Raw genomic sequence first — 26347 nt, forward strand, 5'->3', positions numbered from 1 at the left:
CATTCTTCAAAACATCTTCTTTTGTGTTCCCCTAAAAAAGAAAGTCATACCGGTACGGAACAACATGAGGGTCATTAAATCATGACAGAAATCACATTTTTGGGTCAATTTAGTTACAAAGAAAGTATCTGTCAAATGTATTGTTAAAAACTAAACTACCTGTAATCCTTAATAGAGATCCACCAATAAAAGAAAATGATTTTACAACCACCCCCTCCCATGAAGCATTGCAAATGAAAAATACATTTCGAATAACTCTCCCTATTAAGACAAATAAATAAATAAGTCTCCATACTAATGTCACCGGCCCACCGGTGGGCCCAAATTCATTACATATTTAAAATAGTAATATCCTATACTAAACCTAAACTAATATTGACAAACTATATATCACTTGAAAGCTTACAATCTCTAGTTTTCGTATTTGGTGACTGGTTTTCAAAATAAATTACAGAGGACCTGTAATTTATCAATTTGCAACAATAATATTTTTGTACTCCAAAGGTGTTCAGTCCTTTATTTTGAAATAGTGATGAACATGAAAAATCATGAAAAAAAGTTTGTTTTCATGCCAGGAGTTGAAAAGATAGCATTTGTTCAATTATTTTAGAAAAAAACAAGACCAATCTTACATCCATATTTCAAAGCATTCTTGAATTACAACCATTTAAGTTCGGAATGTGCATTTTCATGTATATTCAAAAAAAGGGGGGTGACACTTAAAGGGTTAAACTACTTATAAAGAGCAGGGTTTTTTATTATTTATCGAATAATTTCTAAAATTATTTAAAAAAATTAAACTAGATCTATTTTTTTCTTTCTGCTTATGTGAGGCAGAATTATGACTGACAAAGTTGTTAGTATCTAAATCAAATTAATTTCATGATTAACAAAATTAAAATCAAGATCAAAACCAGACTCATAATGAATAACGAAATGTTGCCGCTCTGCATATCTTCCGGAAAGTTATATTAAGCAATGTCTGAAATCATATCAGTCTGACTCTGATCCATTGTGTAAAATTACTGGGTAATGAGAAGTCAGAACATGCAGGTCATCGCTAATGAGCGTGTTTTAATGTTCCTGCTCACTTGTTTATTCACCTGGATTGATTATGTGCTAATGAAAAAAGTGATCACCGTCCTGAGAAAACCTCTCTCGCTCTTCTCTGTGTGTGTGTGTGTGTGTGTGTGTGTGTGAGAGAGAGAGAGAGAGAGAGAGAGAGAGAGAGAGAGAGAGAGAGAGAGAGAGAGAGAGAGAGAGAGAGAGAGAGAGAGAGAGAGACTGTCCCTGGCTCTCTGGTTACTCACAGGTGGCAGGCCAGCCCTGCTCAGACTGAGGTGGGACTCTGGAGTCGTGGAAGGTCAGGTGTCCAGACTGAGTTACAGCCCTGACAGCTGGCTGCCCATATTGATGGGTTTCTTTTTTTGATTAAGAAAATACGAATGTATGATGATGCAAAATGACACAAAATGGGGCAGTTAAAAATCAGTTTAATCCCTATGGTTTAATCCCAACAACATAGCCACAGATCATATTATAGCAGAGAAAAGGGAGATGATGAAAAAAGGCAATTAAAAACACTGGTTTGGTTGGGGGGGAAATCTTGAAAATTATTAATTAACTTAAAAAAATATGACCACTTTAAATGTATTAGCCACTGAATTAGCTTCAGCAACCACAACATGAGTTTTCAAGGTTGCCTTGCATTCACCCTCACATTAGTTGTGTGCTTGTTGTACTGTTGTTCATATTTCACAAACAATAGCAGCCTACATCAACCTCTGTCCTGATCCCGAACCCAAACCATCCTCTTTAAAGTAATATGAGTCATATAATAGACCTGTGATGTAGTACCAGCACCTGTCCATTGCAATGTAAAATGATACTAGGCCTCCAGACACTTTTGTCTAACGTGATATTGACTCTGAACATGACCCTGTTGGAAAAGACTTGTGTGATTGCACGAAGCCCTATACACTAGTCTTTCATAATCTTTTTTGGGAAAAATTGAAATGGTAATTTTTTCATTACTCACGTAAATTTCCCTTTTATAAAATGACAGCACCATCAATATAAAAATGTTTAAATAAATCCAATAAAGAGTGTGACGCAGAATGAGCGAGGAATACAGAGAACAGCACCGAACAGAGAACTTAGAAAACTGAGGGCTTATATACACAGAGATGACAATCAACAGAACAGGAACAGGTGTGAAACTAAACAGAAACTATAGTAACAGACAACCCGATCTCATGGCAATTCGTACGAATTTTACGAGGTGGCTAATTCGTACCAATTCATACGACTTCGCTCGTACAAGTTTTTTGCTCAATCGTACATATTTTACGATTTGCCAAAATCGTATAAATTCATACGAATTACCTACTCCTGACCCCGCCCCTAAACCTACCCATCACGTGGGTTTAGACAAATCGTACAAATTCGTACGAGTGAGGTCGTACAAATTCGTACGAATTAGCCACCTTTTAATCACTCGTACAAATTCGTACGAATTGGTCGTGAGATAGCGTTGTAACAGACAATGAAGAGAACTCAAAACATTAAAAACATTAGCCACACTTACATGGACACTTTTTGTTTCAATCGGAATGAAATCAATTTGATTGATAAATCCGAACATGTGTTTACGTGTTTACTTGAACGCTAAATAAAGTGATCGGGTTAATGCACTTGTTTATATGTCACAAGCTTTAAATCAGATTTAATCGTTTGACAAGCGCACACTGCACAAATATACAGAGATTCCCACTTTTGTTGCATAATAACCATCCTCATTTTCTTTCTTTTTTAAAAAGCAGACTTGAAATTTATCCATTTGGGGTCTATCATGAGACGATGAACACTAAAGAAGGTTATAATAATCAAGCAGTAAACGCCACTACCATGAGGCAGCCAAGTAATATGAGAATAGTGTTGGATGTTTAGTGAAACAGTGTGGGTCACGTTATTTCCACATGGTCAAATACTTTGAGGGGGGTTACCTGCGCCATTTAAAATTAAAATATTTTTTATAGAAAACTACTATGAGTACAGTCTTCATTTCATGTGAGTGTACTGCATTCATGTGTTCAGCTTTTTAAACGACTGAATGCACCGTTAAACATTTTGCATTCAATTAGAAAAATGGGAAATAGATGCATTTTTTACTCCGACTTTTGGACCACACAGTACTGTAGATTACATTTATTTATTAGATATAGACATAAATATAGGCCTACACTACCCACATGTACATTCTCATTGATGTCAGCAGAATTATTCAGGACCTCAACAATAGGGTTAATCTAGCTATTGTGTGTGAGTGTTGTAAACAGCAGTTTTATTGTGTGACACTGATCTCTTTGTTCAGGCTGAATGAGTTATGTGAATGTGAGAGTCATCACAAAGATTTGTTCATTACATGGGCAGCCTCGCAGTCAGTTCATGACATAACAGAGATTGCAGAGATAGATTTTTTTATTAAAATTGAATCAATGTTAATATTACAATGTTGTTTCAATGTCGTATCTTACAAATCTTGTTAAAATTTATACATATTGTCTTTACCTTATTACAAAAATTCTGAATAAAACGTTGTTTTTAACATACGTCAATGTTAAAACAACAACTGACATTATTTCAACCTCATTTCAACAAGGTCAGTCGCATACCAGCTGGCAACACCCTACTTTCAAAATAATGGGAAATATTACTAGAAGGAATACTTATGAGAAATTCAGACAAAAGAGAGGGCAAAGTTCATGGTGTGTTGCGAAAAAGGAGGTCATAGGCCCAGTCCACTTTGCCCTTAGTGCTGCTGAGCCGTTGACCTTTGTGCCATGTGGGATCATGCACACCTGGTCCGGGAGTTCCCTGTCAAAAATAGCAAAGGTTTGAAAATTTCACTTAATTTCACCCAATTTCACTTAATAACTTAATGTAGGGTTGTAGAGATTGTTATCGAACAGGGATAGAAATGGAGCTCACCGAATGCACACTGTACAGCCGTGGTACTGTGGACCTAAAGCAGGAAGTGACTGCAATGCCCGTGCTTGGCCTTGGATTGTAATGTCCAGGCGCTGGTCCTTCCTTCTGAATCCATTAATGGAAGTCAAGTCAACAAAAGTAAAATTCAAATTCAATTTAATTAACCAGCTGGTGGAATAGTTCACCCCAAAATTGTCATGTGAACTACTTTTATGAATGGACCTTTTTTGGACCTTATTAATTTAAATTACAATCCACTTTCATTATATGCTAAAAAAGCAGCAGGGACAATCTGATAAACTTGCCCTTTTGTGTTTCACGGCCTGAAATATTCCTTTAGATTGGAAGATCAAAAAATCTAATTAGTGTTCTCCAAAAAAAGCACTTCATCAACCTGTGCTTGACTCTATAATCACAGATATAGGTCTATGTGCTTTCAAAAGCATAGCTGAGAGGAAGAGCTTTCACTGCTCAGCGCCTGTGCTAGCTGTCTGCTATCATTACATGCCATTTGATTCCACCGGCAGCCTCACTTGATCCAGCTGGCCTGTGCAGTGGTGTGTGTGGCGGGTTGAACTGTGCCGGAGGTGTTAATGCTGGCTGCGGTGGAACTCACTTCCCTCTGCCTGCTTGCTCATGAGGTCAACTTCCGTTGGTTTTAAAGGCATCAGGCCGTTGCGCCCTTCTTCTATGGGACGGCCAGCCAGCTCGGCATTCCCTTGGACAAGAGCGGATAGCTGTGCCATACTACACATGTCTGAAGAGGCACTGAGCTATTATTTCATTAAGGGACTCCTGTCCAGAAAAGCCATATTCAACACCTTCCAAAACAAGCTACACACAACTCAATAAAGAAAATATCAATACAAAAAAAAAAAAATTCTCTGTATTTTCAAATGCCTTAAGGTGAACCTGTGAAAACTACCCAGGAATGAAAAATCTCAAATGTCTTTTCTCTTGAGTTTCAGAGAAAAGATATCAAACTAGGCTCACTGCTCAGAATTGCCCTACCAGATATATTAATATGACCTAAGACATTTCTCATCAAATATTCTGAACTATGTGATCCACATTCATTTTATAGCTTTATATGCTTAACAGGTGAGTGAGTCATTGAATCATTAATCTAGTGATTGTTCAAAAACGCAGATTTATCCACAAACAAAATATAAGCCACTTTATTAGGCACATCTTACTAGTACCGGGTTGAACCCCTTTTGCCTTAAGAACTGCCTTTATTCTTCATAGCATAGACTCAACAAGGTGCTGGGAAGGATTTTGGTCAAATTTACATGATAGCACCACGCAGTTGCTGCAGTTTTGTTGGCTGGAAACTCCCGTTTCACCGCATCCCAAAGGTGCTCTATCTATTGGATTGAGATCTGGACTGTAGAGGCCATTTGATTATAGTAGGCCTACTAAGGGGCCCGAAAAAGAAAATATGGTCCAATTTTGGTGACGCTGTGCGAATTGTAGCCTGTTCTTACCCGTACAAATAATAAGTATACTTCAAGTATATTTAAGTATACTTTATGTAGTCAATTTTGAGTATACTAATATCAATATACTAGAAGTTCTAGTACACTGATATTAGTAGAAGTAAACTTGTAAGTGTAGCCTACTTCTTCAATACTACTTGGGACTAAACTGGCCAACTTTTTAGCATATACAGTAAAACCCGGTGTGTTCTTCTGCTGCTGTAGCCCATCTGCTTCGAGGTTCGATGTGTTGTGCTGTTCTGCAGACCTCGGTTGTAACGAGTGGTTGTTTGAGTTACTCTATCACCTCGAACCAGCCTGGATATTCTCCTCTGATCTCTGGCATCAACAAGGCATTTTCACCCACAGAACTGACACTCACTGGGTATTTCCTCTTTTTTGGACCATCCTCTGTAAACCCTAGAGATGGTTGTGCGTAAAAATATCAGCAGTTTCTGAAATACTCTGACCAGCCCGTCTGCACCAACAACCATGCCATTTTCAAAGTTACTTAAATCACATTTCTTTCCCATTCTTATGCTCATAGAACTCGACTCGCGTACGGCTGTTGCCAGAAGCCAGTGATTAGGCCTATAGTTAAAAAAATTATAAATATGGATATTTTTCTTTACAAAAACCCATTGCTTCGCTTCAGAAGACATTTAGTAATCCTCTGGAGCCATGTGGATTACTTTTATAATGGATGGATCCGCTTTTTGGAGCTTCAACATCACAGGCTCCCATTATAAAGCTTGGAAGAGCCAGGATATTTTTTTATATTCCTCTGATTGTGTTTGGCTGAAAAAAAGAAAGTCATATACACCTAGGATGGCTTGAGGGTGAGTAAATCATGGGATCATTTTAATTTTTCGTTGAACTAACCAAAAGTGTTAGTGTTAAGTGTTACCAATTACTCATTACTAACTAATTTTTAACTGATGCATAAAATAAATATCACACTTGATACAAGTGGAAATTGGAAATTGGAACCAGGCTGGCCCATTTGTCCTCGTGGTTCCACCCACACAACATTATTTCTGACTAAAAATATTTAACATGTTGGATATTTGAGATTGGTTTTCTTCCGAGCAGATTCAATCACTCTTAACACAGATCACACCACAGGAAAATCTGATAAGATAATCTGTGGATCCATCAAGATAATCAGGACTTTACCTGGGATTGTCGGAAGGAGAGTATTGGGATCAAAATCGTCCTGATTATCTTGTAGTGTGTGGATGCCTTTACCGTTCTTAGAGTCGTTCAGCTAGACTGTGAAAAAACGGCTTTTCTTGTGTTCTGAACAACTTTAAAGTCTGGTAGTGTGTTATCCTCAGTCATTTAGTGTATGATGCCCAGTATTTCTCTATAACCATTTAAGTTGGCAAGTATATGATGCCATAGTGTTTTAAAATCTGTTCAGATTTTAAAAGTCTTCTTTGTATTCCAGCCTTAAACTATGGAAGTTCAGCCTCTGAGTAATATCATTTGCCTGTTTGCTGTTCATCTGTCATTTTAAGAATAAGCTTGAGGTTTCTTTGCTACTTAACCTTTGACAAAACACTTGTCTGACATGAAACGACACCCTTCTACAACCACACAAAGCCCTAATGTTCACCCTAATGAGACCCAGAGGATAATTTAGCATCCTCACTTTTCCGTCAACACTAGACAGCTGCCAGCACAGCTCGAATAACCAGCCAACACTGCCACTGAAGCCACGGTGCGTGAGGTGCAACACTGACGCGCATCAGTGAAACTCTCTCACAGGAGTCTACATGCTTTACAAACCATTCTGGGGGAAAACACATACTATTAATATACACATAATAGGTTAGACTGTATTATTCACAATGAAACCGGACACTTACCGGGAGAAAGCTGACCCTTTGTACAGCTGATCGGAACATCACGTGTCTGCAATAAGAGACGAGTGTCATAAGAGAAGACAATAAAATGGTGCAAACAGGGCGGAGGAGAGGAAGGAGTCAACAAACACAGGTGAAACACTACAGGCCTCAACAATAAGGATTCGTCTATTTGTTCAGGCTGGTGCTTCAGATTTGTATTTACTCTAATAATACTTTCATTGGTCCCCTCTACAAAAATATTGCATTTTGTTTTTCATTTGTGTTAGAAAGAATAATTCACAAGGGTGTGAAATTATGTATTTCACAGTTTTGTGGAACTTTTACTATTGCAACTGAATACTTCTACTTTTACTCAAATGCATTTCTAAAGAAAAACTTTCACTCAAGTGTTTTGGCTGGATATGTGGATGTTCAAATGATTAATTGAACACAACAATTAAAATATTACTGTACTAACTAAAATTAAAAGTAACTAAAACAATTTAAAAAAAATTTGAAGGGGTCGTCATGACATTGATTCATGTTGATATTTGGTTTCTTGAGATTCACTTATAATGTTAATAACGTTTTTGCATAAAAAGAAAAACAAACATTATATATATAATAATGGATCCCGTTTGGCAACTGATTGAGTAACATCATTGCAAAAATTACATTACTTTAAATATGTATTTACCCCCCAAGGTCCACCCCCCAAGATAACTGTTATAAACATGAGCCTCTTCTGAAAGGCAAAGGAGGAGGTGTTGCTGTAATTTAATATCTTCAGAATTACTGAGAAGTCTTGTTTTAAAAATAATTATTTTGAAGTGTTACTTAATGTAACACTATCTAGTGTAAATGATAAATCACATTTGATATTTGTGCTGGCTACTGTATACAGGCCACCAGGGAACCGTACAGACTTTATCAAAGAATTTGCAGATTTTCTATCAGAGTTAGTATTGGCTGCAAATAAAGTACTAACTGTTGGTGATTTTAATATACATGTAGATAATTAAAAAGATGCATTGGGATTGGCATTTAAAGACATTCTGAATTCTATTGGAGTTAGACAACATGTGTCAGGACCGACTCATTGTCATATACTCTAGATTTAATATTATCATGGAATAAATGTTGATGCCGTTGAAATACTGCAGCAGAGCGATGACATCTCAGATCATTATCTAGTCTCTTGTACACTCCATCTAGCCAAGGTTGCAAAGCCGACTCAGTGTTAAAAATATGTTAGACCTATAACTTCTGCTACTAAAGATTGCTTTATTAATAATCTTCCTGATCAGTTTCATCATCTCAGCATCCCGGATAGCTTAGAAGAACTCGATATTGCGACAGAATCTTTTAACTCTCTCTTTTCCAGCACTTTAGACACAGTTGCTCCTTTGCACTTAAAGACGATTAAAGAAAATAGCCGAACGCCGTGGCACAACGAGCACACTCAGGCCCTTAAGAGAGCAGCCAGAAAAATGGAGCGCAACTGGAAGAAAACAAAACTAGAGTATTTTCGAATTTCATGGAAAGAGAGCTCGATTGCATATAGAGGCCTTAAAAGCTGCTAGATCTGCTTATTTTTCAACCCTATTAGAAGAAAATAAACAAAACCTAATTAACGAAAAAGAAAGCTTCATCCCCAGACGTTTCAGCACAGCAGTAATGACTTTATGAACTTCTTTACTTACAAGATTGATAATATCAGGGAGAAAATTATAACTATGCAACCGTCTACTACAGTATCGCATCAGGAAGTGCATTGTAGTCTCCTTGAGGAACAAATTTGATTAATTTATTGCTATAGGAGAGGAAGAAATTTCTAAATTCGTTAAATCATCTAAATCGACAACATGTATGTTAGACCCTATACCGACTATGTCACCTTTTTTCAAAACTCTACACACAATTCCCAAAATGCGAAATGCCTCACATCTCCTTCAAAATGTAACACTGCATTCAAAATGTCATAAACAGATGTCAGAATGAAGCATTTGCATCAAATGGCAAACACTTTCATAATAGTAGTACATTTTTGGATATACCATGTAAACACTGTTGTTCTAAATCTAAAGCTTTTTGGTCATTCATAGGCTTATATCTACACTTCAATACAATGTTCTACAGTGAAAGTAATCTTCTGAGAGGGGTAACAAGTACTCTGTAAACACCAATGCAAATAAATGAAAATATTTATTAGGCCAAACATTACTGTTGTATATAGTAGCATACAACAAAACCATAAACATTATGCACCCAAAAGTATATTCTTTAGAATACAGAAAAGAACACAATTGTGTGTGTGTGGTCTCTGTCCATTGTTGGCATCCATTGGTCAAAACAGGTAATCTGACCTTTGACCTATTTATAGGTCTATACCTATACCTATACCTACAGTAAAGCAGTGATTGGTTAGTGATCAGTTAAGCAATTAGTGTTTGCACATGTGAGGAGTGTGTGTGACCTGGTGAATAAAGGCTTGTTCATCTTGAACCGGCACTGCACAGACCGATTGACATCAAAGTACCGCGAGAGCGATTCAAAAGCATAAGGAGCCGTCTACTCTCTAATCGCTCTCGCGGTACTTTGATGTCATAAACCGATCGGTCTGTGCAGCGCCGGTTCAAGTCGAACAAACCTTAAGTGTAGCATTTTGATTGGTTGCGTTTGGAAAAGGAAAGCAAGTCACTTCCTGTTAGATGTTTGTGTTTTAGGGATAGAATTGTGTTTAGTGTTTTGAAAAAAGTGTCAATGGCTGAGAAATAGCTTAAGGTTTTGGAGATTTGGTGTGTAGTTTTGCACTTTGAGTGAGAGGTTTTAAAAATCGTGTGACATGAAAAGATTTTGTGTGTAAGCAGTTGGAAAAAACTGTAAAAGAACCTTTTTTCAGCACAATTTGATGAAAGCCTCAAATGCTTCGGGAAGCATCGGTTTCCCATCACTAATCAAAATAAACGCACTTATTTCCGACTCTGATATACTTCTGAAGTCTGTACAGAGACGCAACCAAGCTGTTTAAACTGGACGCGTAAAAGCGAACATAGATGAAGAACAGAAATAGCTGAGGGTTTATACACACAAGATGACAAGAAGCTAAATGAAGGACAGGTGTAGGTGATTAGTTGTTATGGTAACAAACGGGTTGCATTGGAAACTAAGGGTAAGTTTACACGACAACGAAACGCTTAAAACAGAGAAGTTTTCCTTTGAGTTTTCCATGTACCAACAACACTATTGTTAAAACGATTCCCATTTACACGGATCCACAAAAACGTGTATTCTGCTGCAAGGCCATTAGATGGAGATGAAACACTATAGATTGAACACATGTGCATGACGTCATTGTTTCCAGAGATTTGCATTTTTTTTGTTCAAAACATAGGTAGGCCTACTTAGGTACATGACTTAAAATACCTACTAGAGATACACCAATGTATTGGCCAATGATTGGTATCGGTCGATAAAAGCCATTGGCCGATTGTTTAACAAGAGCCGGTGATCAGGGCCAATTATTTCGTGTCAATCAAAAGGTGGCGGAAAAAAACTTCAGACTGCAACCCATCCTGCGAATGAAGAAAATCTGTCTTGTGTTGAATTTAGGGCAAGTTAACGCAACAACAAGGCGTTAACAGTTAAAAAAAATTGCAAAGTTAAAGCAGGCTCATTTTGATCCTATGAATCACCCTTAGTTCAAGCCAGGGTTGTCAGCAGAACCTGATTCCACCAAGTGCCACATATTCCTTGATCAATATCTTTGTTGATCCTGGAACAACATTCCAATCAACCCAACAGATTTGAGGGACAAGTTTACAGTTTATGTCAAGTTTAGGCTTATAACCAGAGTTAGGTGCTTACATCAGCCGTGGAAAGACATCAATAAAACTTGAGCTTGAGAACAATGGGTCACTTAATGTTGCATTTATCCAAGTTGCATTTATCCAAAGTTATCCAATGTTCATATTTTGTAAGTTCAGCCATAAAAAAAGTATAATAAAACACATAAAAGTAAAAGTATAATACAAATATATAAAATATCTCAAACTGAAGATATTGTATGCTTGAATAAATTAATAAAATAAAAACAAATGTTTTTATGAAAACTACCTTATGTTAACATTTCAGTTTTTATTTGCGTGTAATTATTATATCTGAAAATGTAACAGTTAAAAAAGTTGAATATAATAGTTCTGTTGGTCATTTAACCTCTTAGTGGTGTACCAAATGAGAGGGTTCCCTGTATAGTTTACAGCATTATTAAAAAAAAAAAAAAAAAAAAATCTTCAAAAATTCTAACTATCGGCAGCGGCAGATATCATTCTGAATAATGGGCTATCAGTACGGGCTAAACTTTTATTTGAAACCCCTTCTAATTGATGCTTCAATCTCTAGATTAATTGTCACGAGTTCAACAGGACCTCATATAGATCAACCAACCTGATAAATTCACATTGATTAGATTTTAAATCAGCAGAATTTTCAAGTTAAGTACAGTACATCAAAGAAAGCCAAATGTTAAGTCTGTTAAAAATACACATGTATTTGAGCAACAAGTACCCAGTAAAGGCAAGGGAAAGTCACAAACTCTCTGACACTGACCCTGGTCTTTGGACCATCCTTATTGTTGAGGCCAGTATTAAAGTATCTGAGGGCTGTTCTGTGAACTGTCTGAGGTAAAGGAAGAAACTGAGAATGAGAAGGAAAAACATCGCCGAGCTGCAGTGTGTGACGTTCTCTGACTTGCGGTGTGTGAAAGCGTGCTGAGCGTGAGGCCTACTCACTTGCAGGGTGATTTGGGAACCGGCTTCTCCATAACATCATAATGACCGGGAGAGAGGTTAATATCCTGCGTTAAACATACACACACATGATCTAACCAGCAGAAGACACTAAATCAGTTGCGCAGGTGGGGAACGTTGTAACACACATGACCCCATTAGAACTATTTGTATGAATTCTATTGAGAAACCATGAGAAAAAGAGTTAATGTTCAGAAATGATTCATTATTATTATGTTTTGAACTATGCTATAGCTGTGTTTTGCAGTGTGTTTGTTGTCAAACTCAAAAATTACTTTATTTCTTAATTATTTAAAAAATCCATTATTTTATATGAAAAAGTTAATAATTGTATTTTATTGACAAACATGTTTTAGTTTGTATATTTTTTTGATTAAATCAGATAACATTTTAAGCTGTCATATGGTCATGTTACAATGTGCCCCACCTATGGGGCATGTTGTCCCATTTCACTTCCATTCTTTCGGGGGAAATCAAGAAAAAAGTATAACAAAACCCCATAATTGTACTAGATGTGTGAAATTAATGTGGACAAATTAAATTCTCTGAACCCCAAGTGGATTTACACAAACTGAGAAAGTCAAAAAGTGTAAGGTTGTGCCTCTCCCCTACATCATGTGGAATGTACGTCAAAATGTTAAACTGACCTCAAGGCACCTTGAGGAATATTTGTATGCCGATAATATGATTGGGGGGACGTCCCGTTCATAGTGATTGACTGACCTTATCCCTGAGGCCTAAAGTGAGGTTATCAGGTCTGGGGCAGTTTTTGAAAGAGTAAGTTGCCTGGCGCCGCAGAGCCTCATTGGTTGAGTCAGTAAAGTTATACGCCCCAGGCAGTAGCAGATCCCCGCCTCGGCGCACCGTCCACGTGAGGGTGTTTCGCGCGGGGCCTTTGAAGCTGTACGTCCTCGGCACCGGGTTGAGTCCTGTCTCCTCTATGAAGTCTCGAATGTGGTAACTGCCTGGAACGGGATAGTTCTGAAGGTAGAAGGAGGAGACCTCTTTTCTTCCGTTTCACACCTTACATCATTTCTGGCTTACTACACCGAATATGTCCTTTAGTAACAGCCAAAGTTTAAAACGGTTATTGAGTGAAGTCATTGTTTAGTACAACACTAAACATTGTGAAATCATCCGAATGGCTATTAATCATTATAGAAGGGAGCCCGAAGTGTAATAAACTGCTTATATCATCTGGACTAAAAGCATAATGATGAATAGGTTTAAAGTGCATTTTCATAATGCATATCTTTTCATTACAAAAACAGGTTTGAAGCTGTGGTTACACATTGCTGCTTATGCAGGCAGTGTGAAAGCAATAACCTGTTAATATGAGCATCAAAATAAATACAAGCTGCTTTCGTGTGCGGTGTTTAACAGGCCTTGTTTTTTAAGACAGAAACTACAGCAAAAGTACACTTCATATTGTGTTTGTCAAGACATGTTACTTTTACTTATATGGCTGGATCTTTTGTAAAATATCACCTGCCTTAATAGTGTTTCTCCACCAACCACTTCTGTCAGTGTACATTTCTTCTTTCTGTTTCTGAAAAGAAGAAGAAAAGACCACTGATCACCATTTGGGGTTGGGAAGATTCTGTTGTGTTCACCCAAGGCTGGATTTATTTGAAAAATAAAGTAAAAAAACTGTAATATTGTAAAATATTATAACAATTTAGTATAAGTGTTGTTGTTTTTTAATGTAATTTATTGCTGTGATGGCGAAGCTGAATTTTCAGCATCATTACTCTAATCTTGTCACATGATCCTTCCGAAATCATTCTAATTTGATGATTTGCTTCTCAAGAAGCATTTATCATTAGCATCAATATTAAAAACAGGATTCTTTGATGACTAGAATTATTTAAAAATAAAACCTGTTGTATCATTATAAATAGCTTTCCTTATTAAAAAGATAATCATAATAATATTACCGGCCCACAAACCTTTGATTGGTTGTGTCAAAAAAAAAAACTATAAAGAAATAGTTCTTGTGTAATTCTTACGCACCAGCCTTCCACCACAACAAATGTAAAAACTTACCCCATCTATACATTTCCCTTTGGGTAATGTTTTCTCTCTTCCCGTGGCCATAGTTCTGTCGTTCCTGTTTGTTTTCTGTAACAGACACCTCAACAACAAGAGGCGTCGCTTAGATACTAAAACTATTTAACTATTAATCGAGAGGACTGGATACACGAGTTTCTGCTATGTGTTTGCTCTCGTATTTATTATTTACATTTACTGATTTTGTTACATAGGCTATTGAGAAAAAAAGTCTGTTTGTTCATCAAATTCTCCGATCAAAAATATAAATGTACTAAAAACAAAAAAATGTCAAGCCCAAGATATCTGAGCTGCTATCCACAATTATTGTTGAACTGTATGTATACAAAACATGTTTTAATTTCTGTATTAAATTAAACTTCCATTTAAAGTTCTAAAATAAATCTCCCAAGTTTTAAAAGGGATTGCGACAATATAAAGTGAGTTATATTTTTCATACAATAATTAGTTGTATGCAAGAGGCATATGACAGTGTTTGCCACAGATGAATAGCACAGCAGAAGCAGTGAAAGCCTCTCTCTGGGAGTTTATGGCAGAATGTTCTGCTCTGTTTCTAGGCGACCAGGAACACACACTTCTAACAAGCAACTGAAGGGCCCAGTGTTCACTGTTTGTCAGAGCCGTCTCCTGTAGCAGTGCACTTCAACACTGACATACCATGAATAACCAAGCCATGCTTCAGTGTATGCTGTCATTGTAATAAGCTCTTGAAAATTATAATAATAATCTTGTATACTTTAGTTCTGGATTGCCAGAAAAGCTAACGTGGAGAGGTGCATGAATTATACATTATAGCTGTGTATTAACTATATTATAACTAATACTACATCTTTGTACAGCATAAATACTCAACATGCATTAAACACCAACTAGTCTTCACTAAACATAGCCAAACTTCTGAACAGAACTGATGTATTCTCACAAGGAAAAGGATGACCTTTACAACAATTGTCATTCAAGATTACTTTAATGAGCTTTTTTTTTTTTGACAGAGGCCTCGCCCCAATCCAATCTTGTGAACACACAGCACTTTGTCCAGCTGACTCAGAGACGCATCGTATAATGATGTACAAATGAATAATCTGAACTATTACAATAAATAGAGTAAACAACCCTGTTCAGTAAAATAGTTAGCGATTTCAAACTTATAAAAACCAGCTCTGGGATGCATAATGATTAACAGAAGGGCTTTTAATTCAGAGGGCCAAATGATGCTTGGCAAACAAAGAAACTTTTCAATATGGGTAAATAGTCAAATTTTATTGGAAAACAAATATACAACTTGGAATGGACTATCTGAGGCATGACAATGCCATTAAGCGGCTTAAAAAAAAAAGAAAAAGAAAGAAAAAGTAAAGAAAGAAAGAAAAAAGTGAATAAGTGATTAAAACATTAAAAAGCACTGTAAGATTCAAACAAGTTCTTAGTATAGAACAGCAGATACAAAAAGAGTTTATGTACGAGTATCTTGTAGATACACCCGTGTCTTTTTATTTTTTTTGCAGTAGTGCAATGCTGAGAAATTTCATATATATATACATATATATCTATATATATATTATATACTTTGTCCATAGTCCATGCAGAGTTACTCCTCTACATTGTTGCCGTGCCAGCGCCGCTGCCAGAAGACAACCAGCTGGCAGGTCTCCACTCTTGCTACGCATGAGGGGGGCAGACAGACGTGACGTGTACGTTTTTGCACGTCACAACCCCCTCTTCGCGGCAACAAGCACCTGACCGTGTAACCGCACCGCCACTCCAAAAACACGATGACAGCAAAAGAAAGGGACATGAGGACTGAAGATCCTATGCAGTTTACATGCAGTTCCTTTGGACAGCCGGGAGGAGGAAGGGGAGGGGACTTAACATTTTACAGATAAATTAAACAGAAAAAAGGCAAATTATTTATAGAAGAGAGAGGATCTGTACAAGGCCTTCATTTCGCCGTCATCATCTGTACAAATTCTGTGGAGACATAGAACGGGTTAGTCCGTTTCTGAACGATGACAAGATTTCTTACATGAACTCAAGATGCGCCCTGACACCATATCCTAACCAGCCACGACTGCGCCGAGTGACATTTTGTTGGTTGCATGGTTTCTGTGATGTGCTGGAATCTTAGTGATCCAAAAACCCCACTCCACATAACAGTATATTAAACAAACCATGTTCTGATAGGCTGTGGTTGTGCGTTTTATCAAGGACACAATCTGTCAGTCAACTCACCTTCGTAGTTAACCTGTCCGTCTCCGTCGATGTCTGCTTCTCGGATCATCTCATCAACCTCCTCGTCGGTCAACTTCTCTCCAAGGTTTGTCATGACGTGACGCAATTCAGCTGCGCTGATGTAACCATTGCCATCCTAAAGCACAAGGTATCCAGGTCAGTGACTGCACGTGACTGTGTGTGGCACTATTCTGGAACCAGACAAGCTTTACCTTATCAAAGACACGGAATGCTTCTCTGATCTCCTCCTCGCTGTCGGTGTCCTTCATCTTCCTCGCCATCATGGTCAGGAACTCGGGGAAGTCTATCGTCCCGTTTCCTATACAGAAAGCGAAAGACTTCAGACAAAGCCCAACTTTTAGCATTCACTTGGGTTGAGGATGCACGTGGCCGTCCTTACCGTCAGCGTCCACTTCATTGATCATGTCTTGCAGCTCGGCCTCTGTCGGGTTCTGGCCGAGCGAGCGCATGACAGTGCCCAGCTCTTTGGTTGTGATGGTGCCATCGCCGTCCTTGTCAAAGAGTGAGAAAGCCTCTTTGAATTCTGTGAAGGGTGACAAATAAATGGAATAGGATCTTGAATTAACAGAGTCTCCCAAGGATAAACAAACACTGAACACAAAAGACACACAGAGGAACCAGTGGGGCCAGTTCCAAAGAAGGGAAGCCCAAATACACTTTACACTCACTCTCAAAACAAGCCCTTTCAGACATTAGTGCAAAAGAAGCTTGAGCTCAACCATAGAGCTTTTAAAGTAAACCAAGATTGACCCCATTTACTTTAACACGCGTTTCCAGGTCTTAATGAGCGAATAATCAGTGCCTGTTATTCTAAAAGAACAACAAAAAAAACCCTTTATAATATTTTATTAAAATGCAATAGCAATGAAGCTACTCTGCTTTTTGGCTGCCGTAATGAATCCTCTCTTTTTCAACCACCAGGCTTCATTCTGAAAAGTAACACCTACTTTTAGTCCAACCAATTACTAAGTAGCAACATGTCCAGACGTATACATTTCCTCTCGCTGCTGCACTCAGAACAAAAGAAAAAAAAGTCTGATTATGGAAATAAAACAGGTTGCAAATTAAGTCTCATGATGGCTTTAAAATCCAAGGCCCGAGCACAACAGTTAGGCGGTCTTTAAAAAGCAGTTTGTCCTTGCTCATAATAAACACTGCAAAGAGTCACTGTATAGTGGGAAAAAATCTGCAGTCTGTAATTACCAGTTTATTACGCAAGGCACACAGGAAAAACACGTGACACCCAAACTAGAACTACAATGGAAAAAGTCCTAGATATCAATCCCTCTAAAAAGAAATGTGACATCGGTTTATGTAAAAATGCCACTGGCTGCTACAACTGCCTGTCCTAGCATAAATGAAACCTTACCCTGCTTCTATGCAAACTATCAACTCCGAGCCACCGTTTCTATGGAGATCCAGCACTGTGACCTCACTCTGTTCCTATGGAGACCCACTGAACCATATGGAGATCCAGTGCTGTGACCCCATTGAGCGGATATAGGATCTAGATTTCAGGGCAGTATGGAAACACTGCCGTGACCTCACACAATCTCCAGGGAAACACACTTTGGAGACTATGTCTCGATGGATAAACCACCATGACCTCACTGTCGCTATGGAGACAGACCACAATGACCTAAATGGTATCAGAGCATTTCTGTTTGAGGTTCTTTACTGTAATAGCACAACCATGATCAAAAACATTAGTCAAAAAAACAGTTGATCCTGAAAGTGTGAGGTTTTCTTATTATTTTTCTTCCAAAGTATTCAAAATAACATTAATCTTGCAGGGTGGTCTTTGCACGTGATACCAGAAATATGAATCTCAGATCACCTAAAATGATTATTCTAGCACATGTGTGCTATTACATTAGAGACAGAGATAAGTGCACCCCTATAAACCATTGAAATTACCCTAAGGATCCAAAACACCAAGGAAACATTATAAAGACATTAAGAACATCATGCCCCAATAAAGTAACGCATAGAAGTCCATCATGAGCTAGGATCTGCAATATCAGGTCAGAAATTACTCAAGGCGAACCAGCAGCCAATGAAACTGTAACATCATGTCAAAGCCATTGATATTGAGCAGGGGACACACCCTTGTTCCTCAGTGCCTGCAGTTGCTAACTCTCTCCAACAGAGAAGGGTGTGTTCATCGAAAACTACATCAAGCCCCAGGAAATTACTCAGCCACTTAGTTTTAAAGCCTGGCGTTACACGCTTCCCACCACAACAACCTGTCCATTAATTTGAGGAATGTGTCCCGACCAAGTCTCAGGGCTTGCCATAAAAGGAAATAATATAAATCCACGGAGAGAGAGAGAGGGGTGGGGGGGTTGGAGAGGGGGAAACCACGGGAATCCACACCACTGACATGTGCCAATAGAAGGGAGGTGGGAATGTCTTACCGGCAATCTGTTCTTCTGTCAACTGGTCGGCCTGCAGAGAAAAAGAGAAGACGTACGTTGAGAACAATGATGTATTTGAAGCACTGGTGGAAACAAATCGAATCCATTTAGGAACCAACCATTAAACCCATCTTGGTCACCCATTAAATTAAATATTGGTGTGACATGTCTAGGGGTTTAAAACCTAGGTATCATAAAGGATCAGATTCACTTCTATTTAAAAAGGAACAATTCACCCCAAAATGTCATGTTTGACAGAATGACAGCCTCAGTCTCCAATCACTTTCATTATTAGGGGGACGGACAGATGGAACTAAAGTAAACGTCGTCTGACACTGTCAGTGCCTAACGTCCCATTTTGTGTCCTAAAGAAGAAAGTCAACCAGTTGTATGGGTTGGTAACAACATGAAAGTGAATAGATGACCATTTTCATTTTGGGGTGAACTTTCCCTTTGATGCTAACAGCAGAAGGTGGCGCAGTCCCTTCTCCGCCGTTTTACAAAAGTCTTTGTAACGTTACTGCTTTATTCATGAGCAGAACATTGAATTAAATAACAACTAGACGTCCAATGCTTCCCATACGCGTGTTTGATAATGAGGCATGAGCCCATATTCAAACGTAAGCGTGTGCAAGAGAAATGCGCCATATTTGCAGCTGACGTGCCCCAAACTGTAACGGTACTGGCTATCAATGAAGCTTTTCCAAGCTGATGCTTTAAATTATTTCATACAGCAAGAATGGAATATTTAACTGTTATTCCCCTAAGGAATTAAATGAATACACATATATAAAACACAAGAAGAAGACTACCAGTCATTAAACCATAACACTCCCATACATTCAATGAAAAATAATATGACGTTATGCATTCAATACCAACGAACTGTATACTGACTGTAACGTTCATTATTTTATATATGTAGTCTATGATAACTACATTTTGCACCAAATAAACAGTCACGTTGACACATAACAGGTTTTACTCACCATCGCGCTGTTTTAACAGATGTATTTCCACACAGAACAACAGTCCGCAGCTGGCAAACAAACAGGATGCAATCATACAGTGCTTGACGCGCCTTTAATGGTCGCTTATAAACCCCTCCCCCTGCTTTATCTCCATCCGCCAACACACTTCCTTCCCTATCAGAAACGATCGTCAAAATGTCAAAATTGTGATGCGTAAGCATACAGTAAAGAGTACCGTGGGTTTTATACGATAGCGACGTCTTCAAATCGCGAAGATGTATGCTTTGCAGCGAGGGGGGGCTTGTTTTGAGTGGAACTAGCTAACCAGCGGAGTCATACATTCTGCTAAAGTGTGATGCGTCAATCGCAGTACTGGATGTTGTGGCCAGGAGAGGCGGCTTCTGATTGGTCCATTTGTACCCGCAATGCGTCACTCGCTAAGATCCGAGGAGAGCTGCATTCCCGACTACTACTAGACTCAATCACTACACATCAGGGTTAGATATTAACCAGGGCTCAACGCGGGAATGCCATGGAAAGTGACAAATGTGTGCAACTATTTAAAATATTTGGACAAAAAATGTCCCTGAAGAACATTGTTCATTTGTTTATCTGTTATGTGACATTTGATATTGTCTAGGCCTGTACATATTTTTTTATTTAAAGTAGGCTACTGGACATAATTGACAGGATGCTATGAAAACTGCTTTTGAAAGTCAATGCCCAAATAGGCTAATGCCCATTAATAAATAATAATCACAATTAAATTATTAATAAATTAATTTAAAAAACAATGATTACAAAAATGTCTGACACTGCATCATGATGCACCTTATAAGCAATTGGGATTCATATAGAGTGAAGCATTTAATATCAAGTGATTTAAGAAGTGTTAAGAGGTGTTTTATTTGTATTTTGATGATGCCATCAAAGCAATTAATAATAAATAAATAAATTAAAAAGTTGGTTAAATTTGAGCAAATTATTCATTACAATCATTATGGAAGAATGTCACCAGATTGGCAGGACCAAATGTAATATATTATTATAAATAAACCAGCAAAAATAATATAGGTTAACCAAATATTGTGGGGTGCATGTCACTCGCAATAGTTGTTACAGCACCATGCAGAAAAATTGACTTAATGGACATGCTGGGCATATGTTTAGACTGAGCATTACGTGTAATATTATGCCTTCAATGCAATCAATGAAATAAAACAAATGGTTGACCCGCTCTCGCTCCGTTAAAAGGATTTGAACATTAGTTATGGAGTGCAATCCACTTAATTTCTTCGTCAGATTGATTTGGCAAGGCTGGCCTGCTGCAAGCTTTACAGAATGTCTGCCTCCAACGTCTTATATACGACAAGAAGAATAAAGCATTTAGAAGCCGATGATTCAGGTCCCATTAATACAGTACATGAATCACCTGAAGTAGAAGACAATTTGGCTTGATTGCAATTAAACCGAACAATTTTGGAGACACTGTATTAGATCCATAGTTTGTGGTTATGGACTGACAGTGACTGTTTATGCTTTTGGTGTGTTGTGTGCGTGCAATGGGGTGTAACATCAGCTGAGACAGGCTCATCTAGCGATATGTCAGATGTGGCATAAGGAGCAGCAGGTTTGTGGGCACACGTGCAGTAGATGCTAGGCCTGTATGTACTCACTGAATGCATGAGTATCTGATGGCCTGCTTCTCTATGCTTGGCTGCCTGGCTCTCTCTCCCACTGGCCACCTGTCTCTGGACCAAACCCAGTGAAGTTGGAGGTGGGAGAGCGTGGAAACTCTGGGGTCAGTTGTTTAAGAATAACACAACATAGGTTCCAGTCCTCGCAGCAAAATAAGGTTCATATTTTTGGCCCATGCAATAAATGTCAGTGGGGTCCAGTGTTGTTTTGGACACCATTGACTTTCACTAAATAGTCAAAATATTTGTTCTGTGTTGAGAGTGATTAAATCATGAGAAGTTTTGGGTGAACTATCCCTTTAGACCGACCGCAGTGTGTTCCCAGATTGCACAATTAACGTGAAATCGTTGATGGATAGTAAATGGATGCAAGCATTCACACACAAACAGGAAGCATACCATCCGCACCCAGACATATGCACAAATACACACACAAGCGCACCATTTAGAGATCCTTATAAGTAACTGCTTCAGTGTCCACTTGGCACTTGCCACCGTCTCTGCTGCCTAATCCTCAACACAGTGGCGTCTATTCATTCAAATCTGCTTTTCTACACTGGGATTGCGACTCATAGAGAAGATTACGCAAAGAAAGGAGAAACATCATAAAGGGCCTTGCTATTAATCACAAGGGGGAGATAAGCTGGATTCAGACTGAGCATGAATGTACGGTCTTTAAGAAGAAGAAACAAACATGTTTGTGACAATGGCTCCAAGTTAGTATGCAGTACAAAGGCTTTCTGTGTAAAATTTCTCTTGTTAAATATTAAGATGTAATCATCTTTTCCATCGCTTCCAATCTTCTAAAAAATAGCAGCTACCTCCTCAGGTCTCTAAGGAAAACTATGTTTTAGGTCAGAAATAGACATAAATTTGAGTTTATTTAAGAAAATACTAAATGGATGTATATTGAAATATCGGTCATTGAAATTAGCATCTTTAAAGGACTATTCCAGAATAGCATTATTTAACCGGTCCTGGATTAGACAATACAGCATTTCAACCCATGATAAGACTTTATATTACCAAGATGGATCCCTCATTTACTATAATGGGAGAAACTGCAAAACACAACATGCTGGCTATAGAGCCAACCGGTACAATCATTTCGTTGCTATAAGCTTTTGAACTCTATTTGGCCATAAGAAACAATCCTAGACAATTCAAGTCCATAATTTGTATATGTTCTTGTACAGAGCCTTGCGCTTTACAGTTTTTTTTGTGTGTGTTTGGGGTGGGGGTGTATCGTATAGCAAAGAATGAATAATGAGTTCCCACGATTTACAACTATGAATGGGAGAAACTGCAATTTCAGGGACTATTAATTCTAGCGGAAAGATGCCTCTGAATTTGTTAACGCATGCATACGTGTCTTAAATTAACATATTTAATGATGGCAAATTTGTCTTCAATAATTTATTATGTAGAAGCCTAACAATTTTATAAAAGCAATAAGGCACTCTGTCACGGGTAAGTTTCCGTTTTCATGGACTTTTTCTTGTTTTCATTAATCACATGTGTTTATTTGTCTTGTGTATCAGTTGTCATGGACACATTTAATCATCACCTGTTCTGTTCATTATCATCTCATTATCACTGTGTATTTAAGTTGCTCTGATTGATCTTTCAGTTTTCGGTTGTTGTTTGTGTTGGAAACACTGTTACGCCTGATTACCTGCTTATTAAACCTCATTTATAATTTTTCATTCAGTCTTCATCATCGTGGCACACTCAAGGTTGTGCTGAATTGTGAATATAGTAACTTTGCTGCTAACAACTCTTTTAAATGAGACTTTTCTTATTTATAAATTTGAATGTTCTGTTTCTGGATGCTGATTGGTCAACACAGCATTCATTGCATCATTCCCCATAGAGACCAATTATTGACCTTAGATTACATGTCAGGGATTATAGACCTTATGCGCCATTCATTCAAAAAGTGAAACTTGTATATTATATTAATTCATTACACACATACTGATATATTTAAAAAGTTTATTTATTTTAATTTTGATGACTATTACTGACAACTAATGAAAATCCCAAATTCAGTATCTCAGAAAATTAGAATATTACTTACGACCAATACAAAAAATAAAGGATTTTTAGAAATGCTGGCCAACTGAAAAGTATGAGCATGTACAGCACTCAATACTTTTGCCTGAATTACTGCAGCAATGCGGCGTGGCATGGAGTCGATCAGTCTGTGGCACTGCTCAGGTGTTATGAGAGCCCAGGTTGCTCTGATAGTGGCCTTCAGCTCTTCTGCATTGTTGGGTCTGGTGTATCACATCTTCCTCTTCACAATACCTCATAGATTTTCTATAGGGTTAAGGTCAGGCGAGTTTGCTGGCCAATTAAGAACAGGGATACCATGGTCCTTAAATGAGAACTCCGGTCAATTTTAACATTGAGCTCATTTTTTAGTAAATTTGGAGTGCTGTCAATACAGAGAACAACGACAAAAATCGGTGTTGCCTAAACTGTATTATCCTCTTTTTAAAATTTGCACCCTGTTGACTTCAATGGGGCACGTTTTAAACCTGCTTTTAGCCTCTTAACATCTTTGATATGTCATTACAAGTGCCCAGCCATGTTGAGTGATTCCTTCAGAGTGAACACGAGTGAATCTGACTGCAGTAGATGTGAAAGATATTAATAAAAATGATGTTATATCAGCCAGCGCACATACCTGTATTTAGTTCCTGTTTTTAGTCCAAAGTAGTCGATTGTCGAGTTCGCGCGCATAGGTTTAGTTACCTATGATCACGCGAGGTACTCGACAATGCCAAAAGCAGGTTTAAAACGTGCCCCATTGAAGTCAACAGGGTGCAAATTTTAAAAAGAGGATAACACAGTGTAGGCAACACCGATTTTTGTCGTTGTTCTCTGTATTGACAGCACTCCAAATTTACTAAAAATTGAGCTCAATGTTAAAATTGACCGGAGTTCTCCTTTAAACCAGGTACTGGTAGCTTTGGCACTGTGTGCAGGTGCCAAGTCCTGTTGGAAAATGAAATCTGCATCTCCATAAAGTTGGTCAGCAGCAGGAAGCATGAAGCGCTCTAAAACTTCCTGGTTGATGGCTGCGTTGACCTTGGACCTCAGAAAAGGTTGGTCCACTGTGCTTTACTAAATCCAGAGTCAACGCAGCCGTCTACCAGGACATTTTCAGAGCACTTCATGCTTCCTTCATTTTCCAGCAGGATTTGCACCTGCCCGCACTGCAAAAAGAACCAAAACCTGGTTCAATGACAATGACCATGGTATTGCTGTGTAATTACTGTGATTTCATGTAATTTTCTGGGATTTTGATTTTGTGGGTTTCATAAGCTGTAAACCATAATCATCAAAATTACAACAAATAAAGGCTTGAAATATCTCACTTTGCATGTAATGAGTCTATCTATAATATATTAGTATATAATATATTCTTGAAATAAATCAACTTTTTGATGATATTCTAATTATATGACCAGCACCTGTATATAACAGTCACTTTTTTGGACACATCTACATTGTCAGTAAATAAAAAACACCAGCTTTTCAGTGAAAATCGCATATAATAATGTTGTAATAAATGGCTATAACTTGCTTAGGGATTTTATTGGGATACAAGCTGTTCATAAGCACATCAAGATTTATGTGAAAATACAGACCGGAAGACAATAGACAATGAGCGCAGCGCTGAAAAGGGGCGGGGCTACATAAGGTCTACAGTATATCTTCAAATGGATTTACTTAATAAAATAAAGATTTAATGAAAATTGCTTTAGAGTTGCGATGAAACGGAAAATAGCCAAAGAAATTTTCTTTCATATTGTGATGTACATCCAAGTCAAATAGATTATCGAAAAAGTAGAAAATGTAGGCATGGACTTGGTCCTATCAACTGGTTGTTGATTGGATGAAGGCTGAATGCGATGCAGTTAGTTGTATTATGTGAAGTTAGTTGTAGTATGTGAAGTGCAGCATACATGACGATTAAGTTATTTAAAAAAATTCAGGTCAACAAAATGTTTAAAAAAATCAACATAATCCAAAAGGCCCCTCTGGTTTTTCTTTTGCTGGATGATTCATCATGGTCACTGTCTGCCAATCAAAGGAGGATTCTGTCCGTTGTCCTTACTGCTGCTAAAAAGGTCATCCTAAAACTGTGGTTGGAACCAACTACCCCAGCTATGTCTATCTGGATGTCCTATTTGCTGGACATTGCCCTTTTGGAGTGTACCACAGCTAAAGTGCACGGAGCCAACAGAAAGACAATACAATTTTGGTTGGACCTTATTGAGACTTTATCAAAAAGTCTTTGATATCCTTCTAAGTTTTGGTCCAATTACTGACAATATTATAAATATTGTCATATTTATCTATTTGATTTATTTTTATTTAGTCTTGCGGTTATGGGCGGATCTTGGGCTTTGTTGTAAATAGTTATACACACAAAATGTTTAATAAATAAAGAATCACAAAAAATAAAATAAACATATGCATGGATGATTTACTTTAAGATTATTAGAATATAGATATTGTGAATTTTCATTTCATGCTGACTTTTATAGGCCTATAAATACATATAGTCATGACTGAAAGGGCTACAGGCACCCTGCGCAACAACACCCTTATCAGTGACTCTGTTCATTACTGTCTGAAGATAAAATAATGATAAATAAAAATCTAATAATATCTGTCAAAGTTATGCTTTTGAGAGCAATAGTGTCATGAAGAAGCCCATTGTGGGTGTTAAGAATTCCAATCTCGTGCTATTTCAAGTTAATGCAGTGAGCAGTGAGCATGTTTGAACGTAAACCTGCAT

The 26347-nt window shown here is 37.8% G+C and overlaps 2 protein-coding genes across 2 annotated transcripts; both read right to left on the reverse strand.

The window, feature by feature from the left end:
- Positions 1-3530: 3530 nt before the first annotated feature.
- On the reverse strand, positions 3531-14871 carry stpg4 (sperm-tail PG-rich repeat containing 4; the record flags this gene model as incomplete). Its single annotated transcript, XM_079635371.1, is given in 8 exon segments — positions 3531-3876; positions 3991-4095; positions 7340-7385; positions 12109-12173; positions 12850-13107; positions 14173-14236; positions 14238-14260; positions 14854-14871. Coding segments are annotated over 8 exon segments (693 nt in total). The 3' UTR covers positions 3531-3762.
- A 564-nt stretch (positions 14872-15435) lies between these two features.
- Positions 15436-19976, reverse strand: calm2a (calmodulin 2a (phosphorylase kinase, delta)). Its single transcript, XM_079635278.1, has 6 exons — positions 19853-19976; positions 18864-18894; positions 16826-16969; positions 16638-16744; positions 16426-16561; positions 15436-16164 (listed from the first exon to the last, which is right to left on the reverse strand). The coding sequence occupies exons 1-6, from the start codon at positions 19853-19855 to the stop codon at positions 16136-16138; spliced, it is 450 nt and encodes a 149-aa protein (XP_079491404.1). The 5' UTR covers positions 19856-19976; the 3' UTR covers positions 15436-16135.
- Positions 19977-26347: the final 6371 nt, after the last annotated feature.

Source organism: Phoxinus phoxinus (assembly GCF_949152265.1).
Source record: "Phoxinus phoxinus genome assembly, chromosome: 14".
In the NCBI taxonomy this organism is placed as follows: domain Eukaryota; kingdom Metazoa; phylum Chordata; class Actinopteri; order Cypriniformes; family Leuciscidae; genus Phoxinus; species Phoxinus phoxinus.

Excerpts from the sequence above, each read along its gene's own strand:
- calm2a (XM_079635278.1), bottom strand. Across the intron at positions 16,745-16,825 it reads CAATGAAGTGGACGCTGACG|GAAACGGGACGATAGACTTC; the intron begins GTAAGGACGGCC and ends CTTTCTGTATAG. Across the intron at positions 16,562-16,637 it reads CATTCCGTGTCTTTGATAAG|GATGGCAATGGTTACATCAG; the intron begins GTAAAGCTTGTC and ends CTTGTGCTTTAG.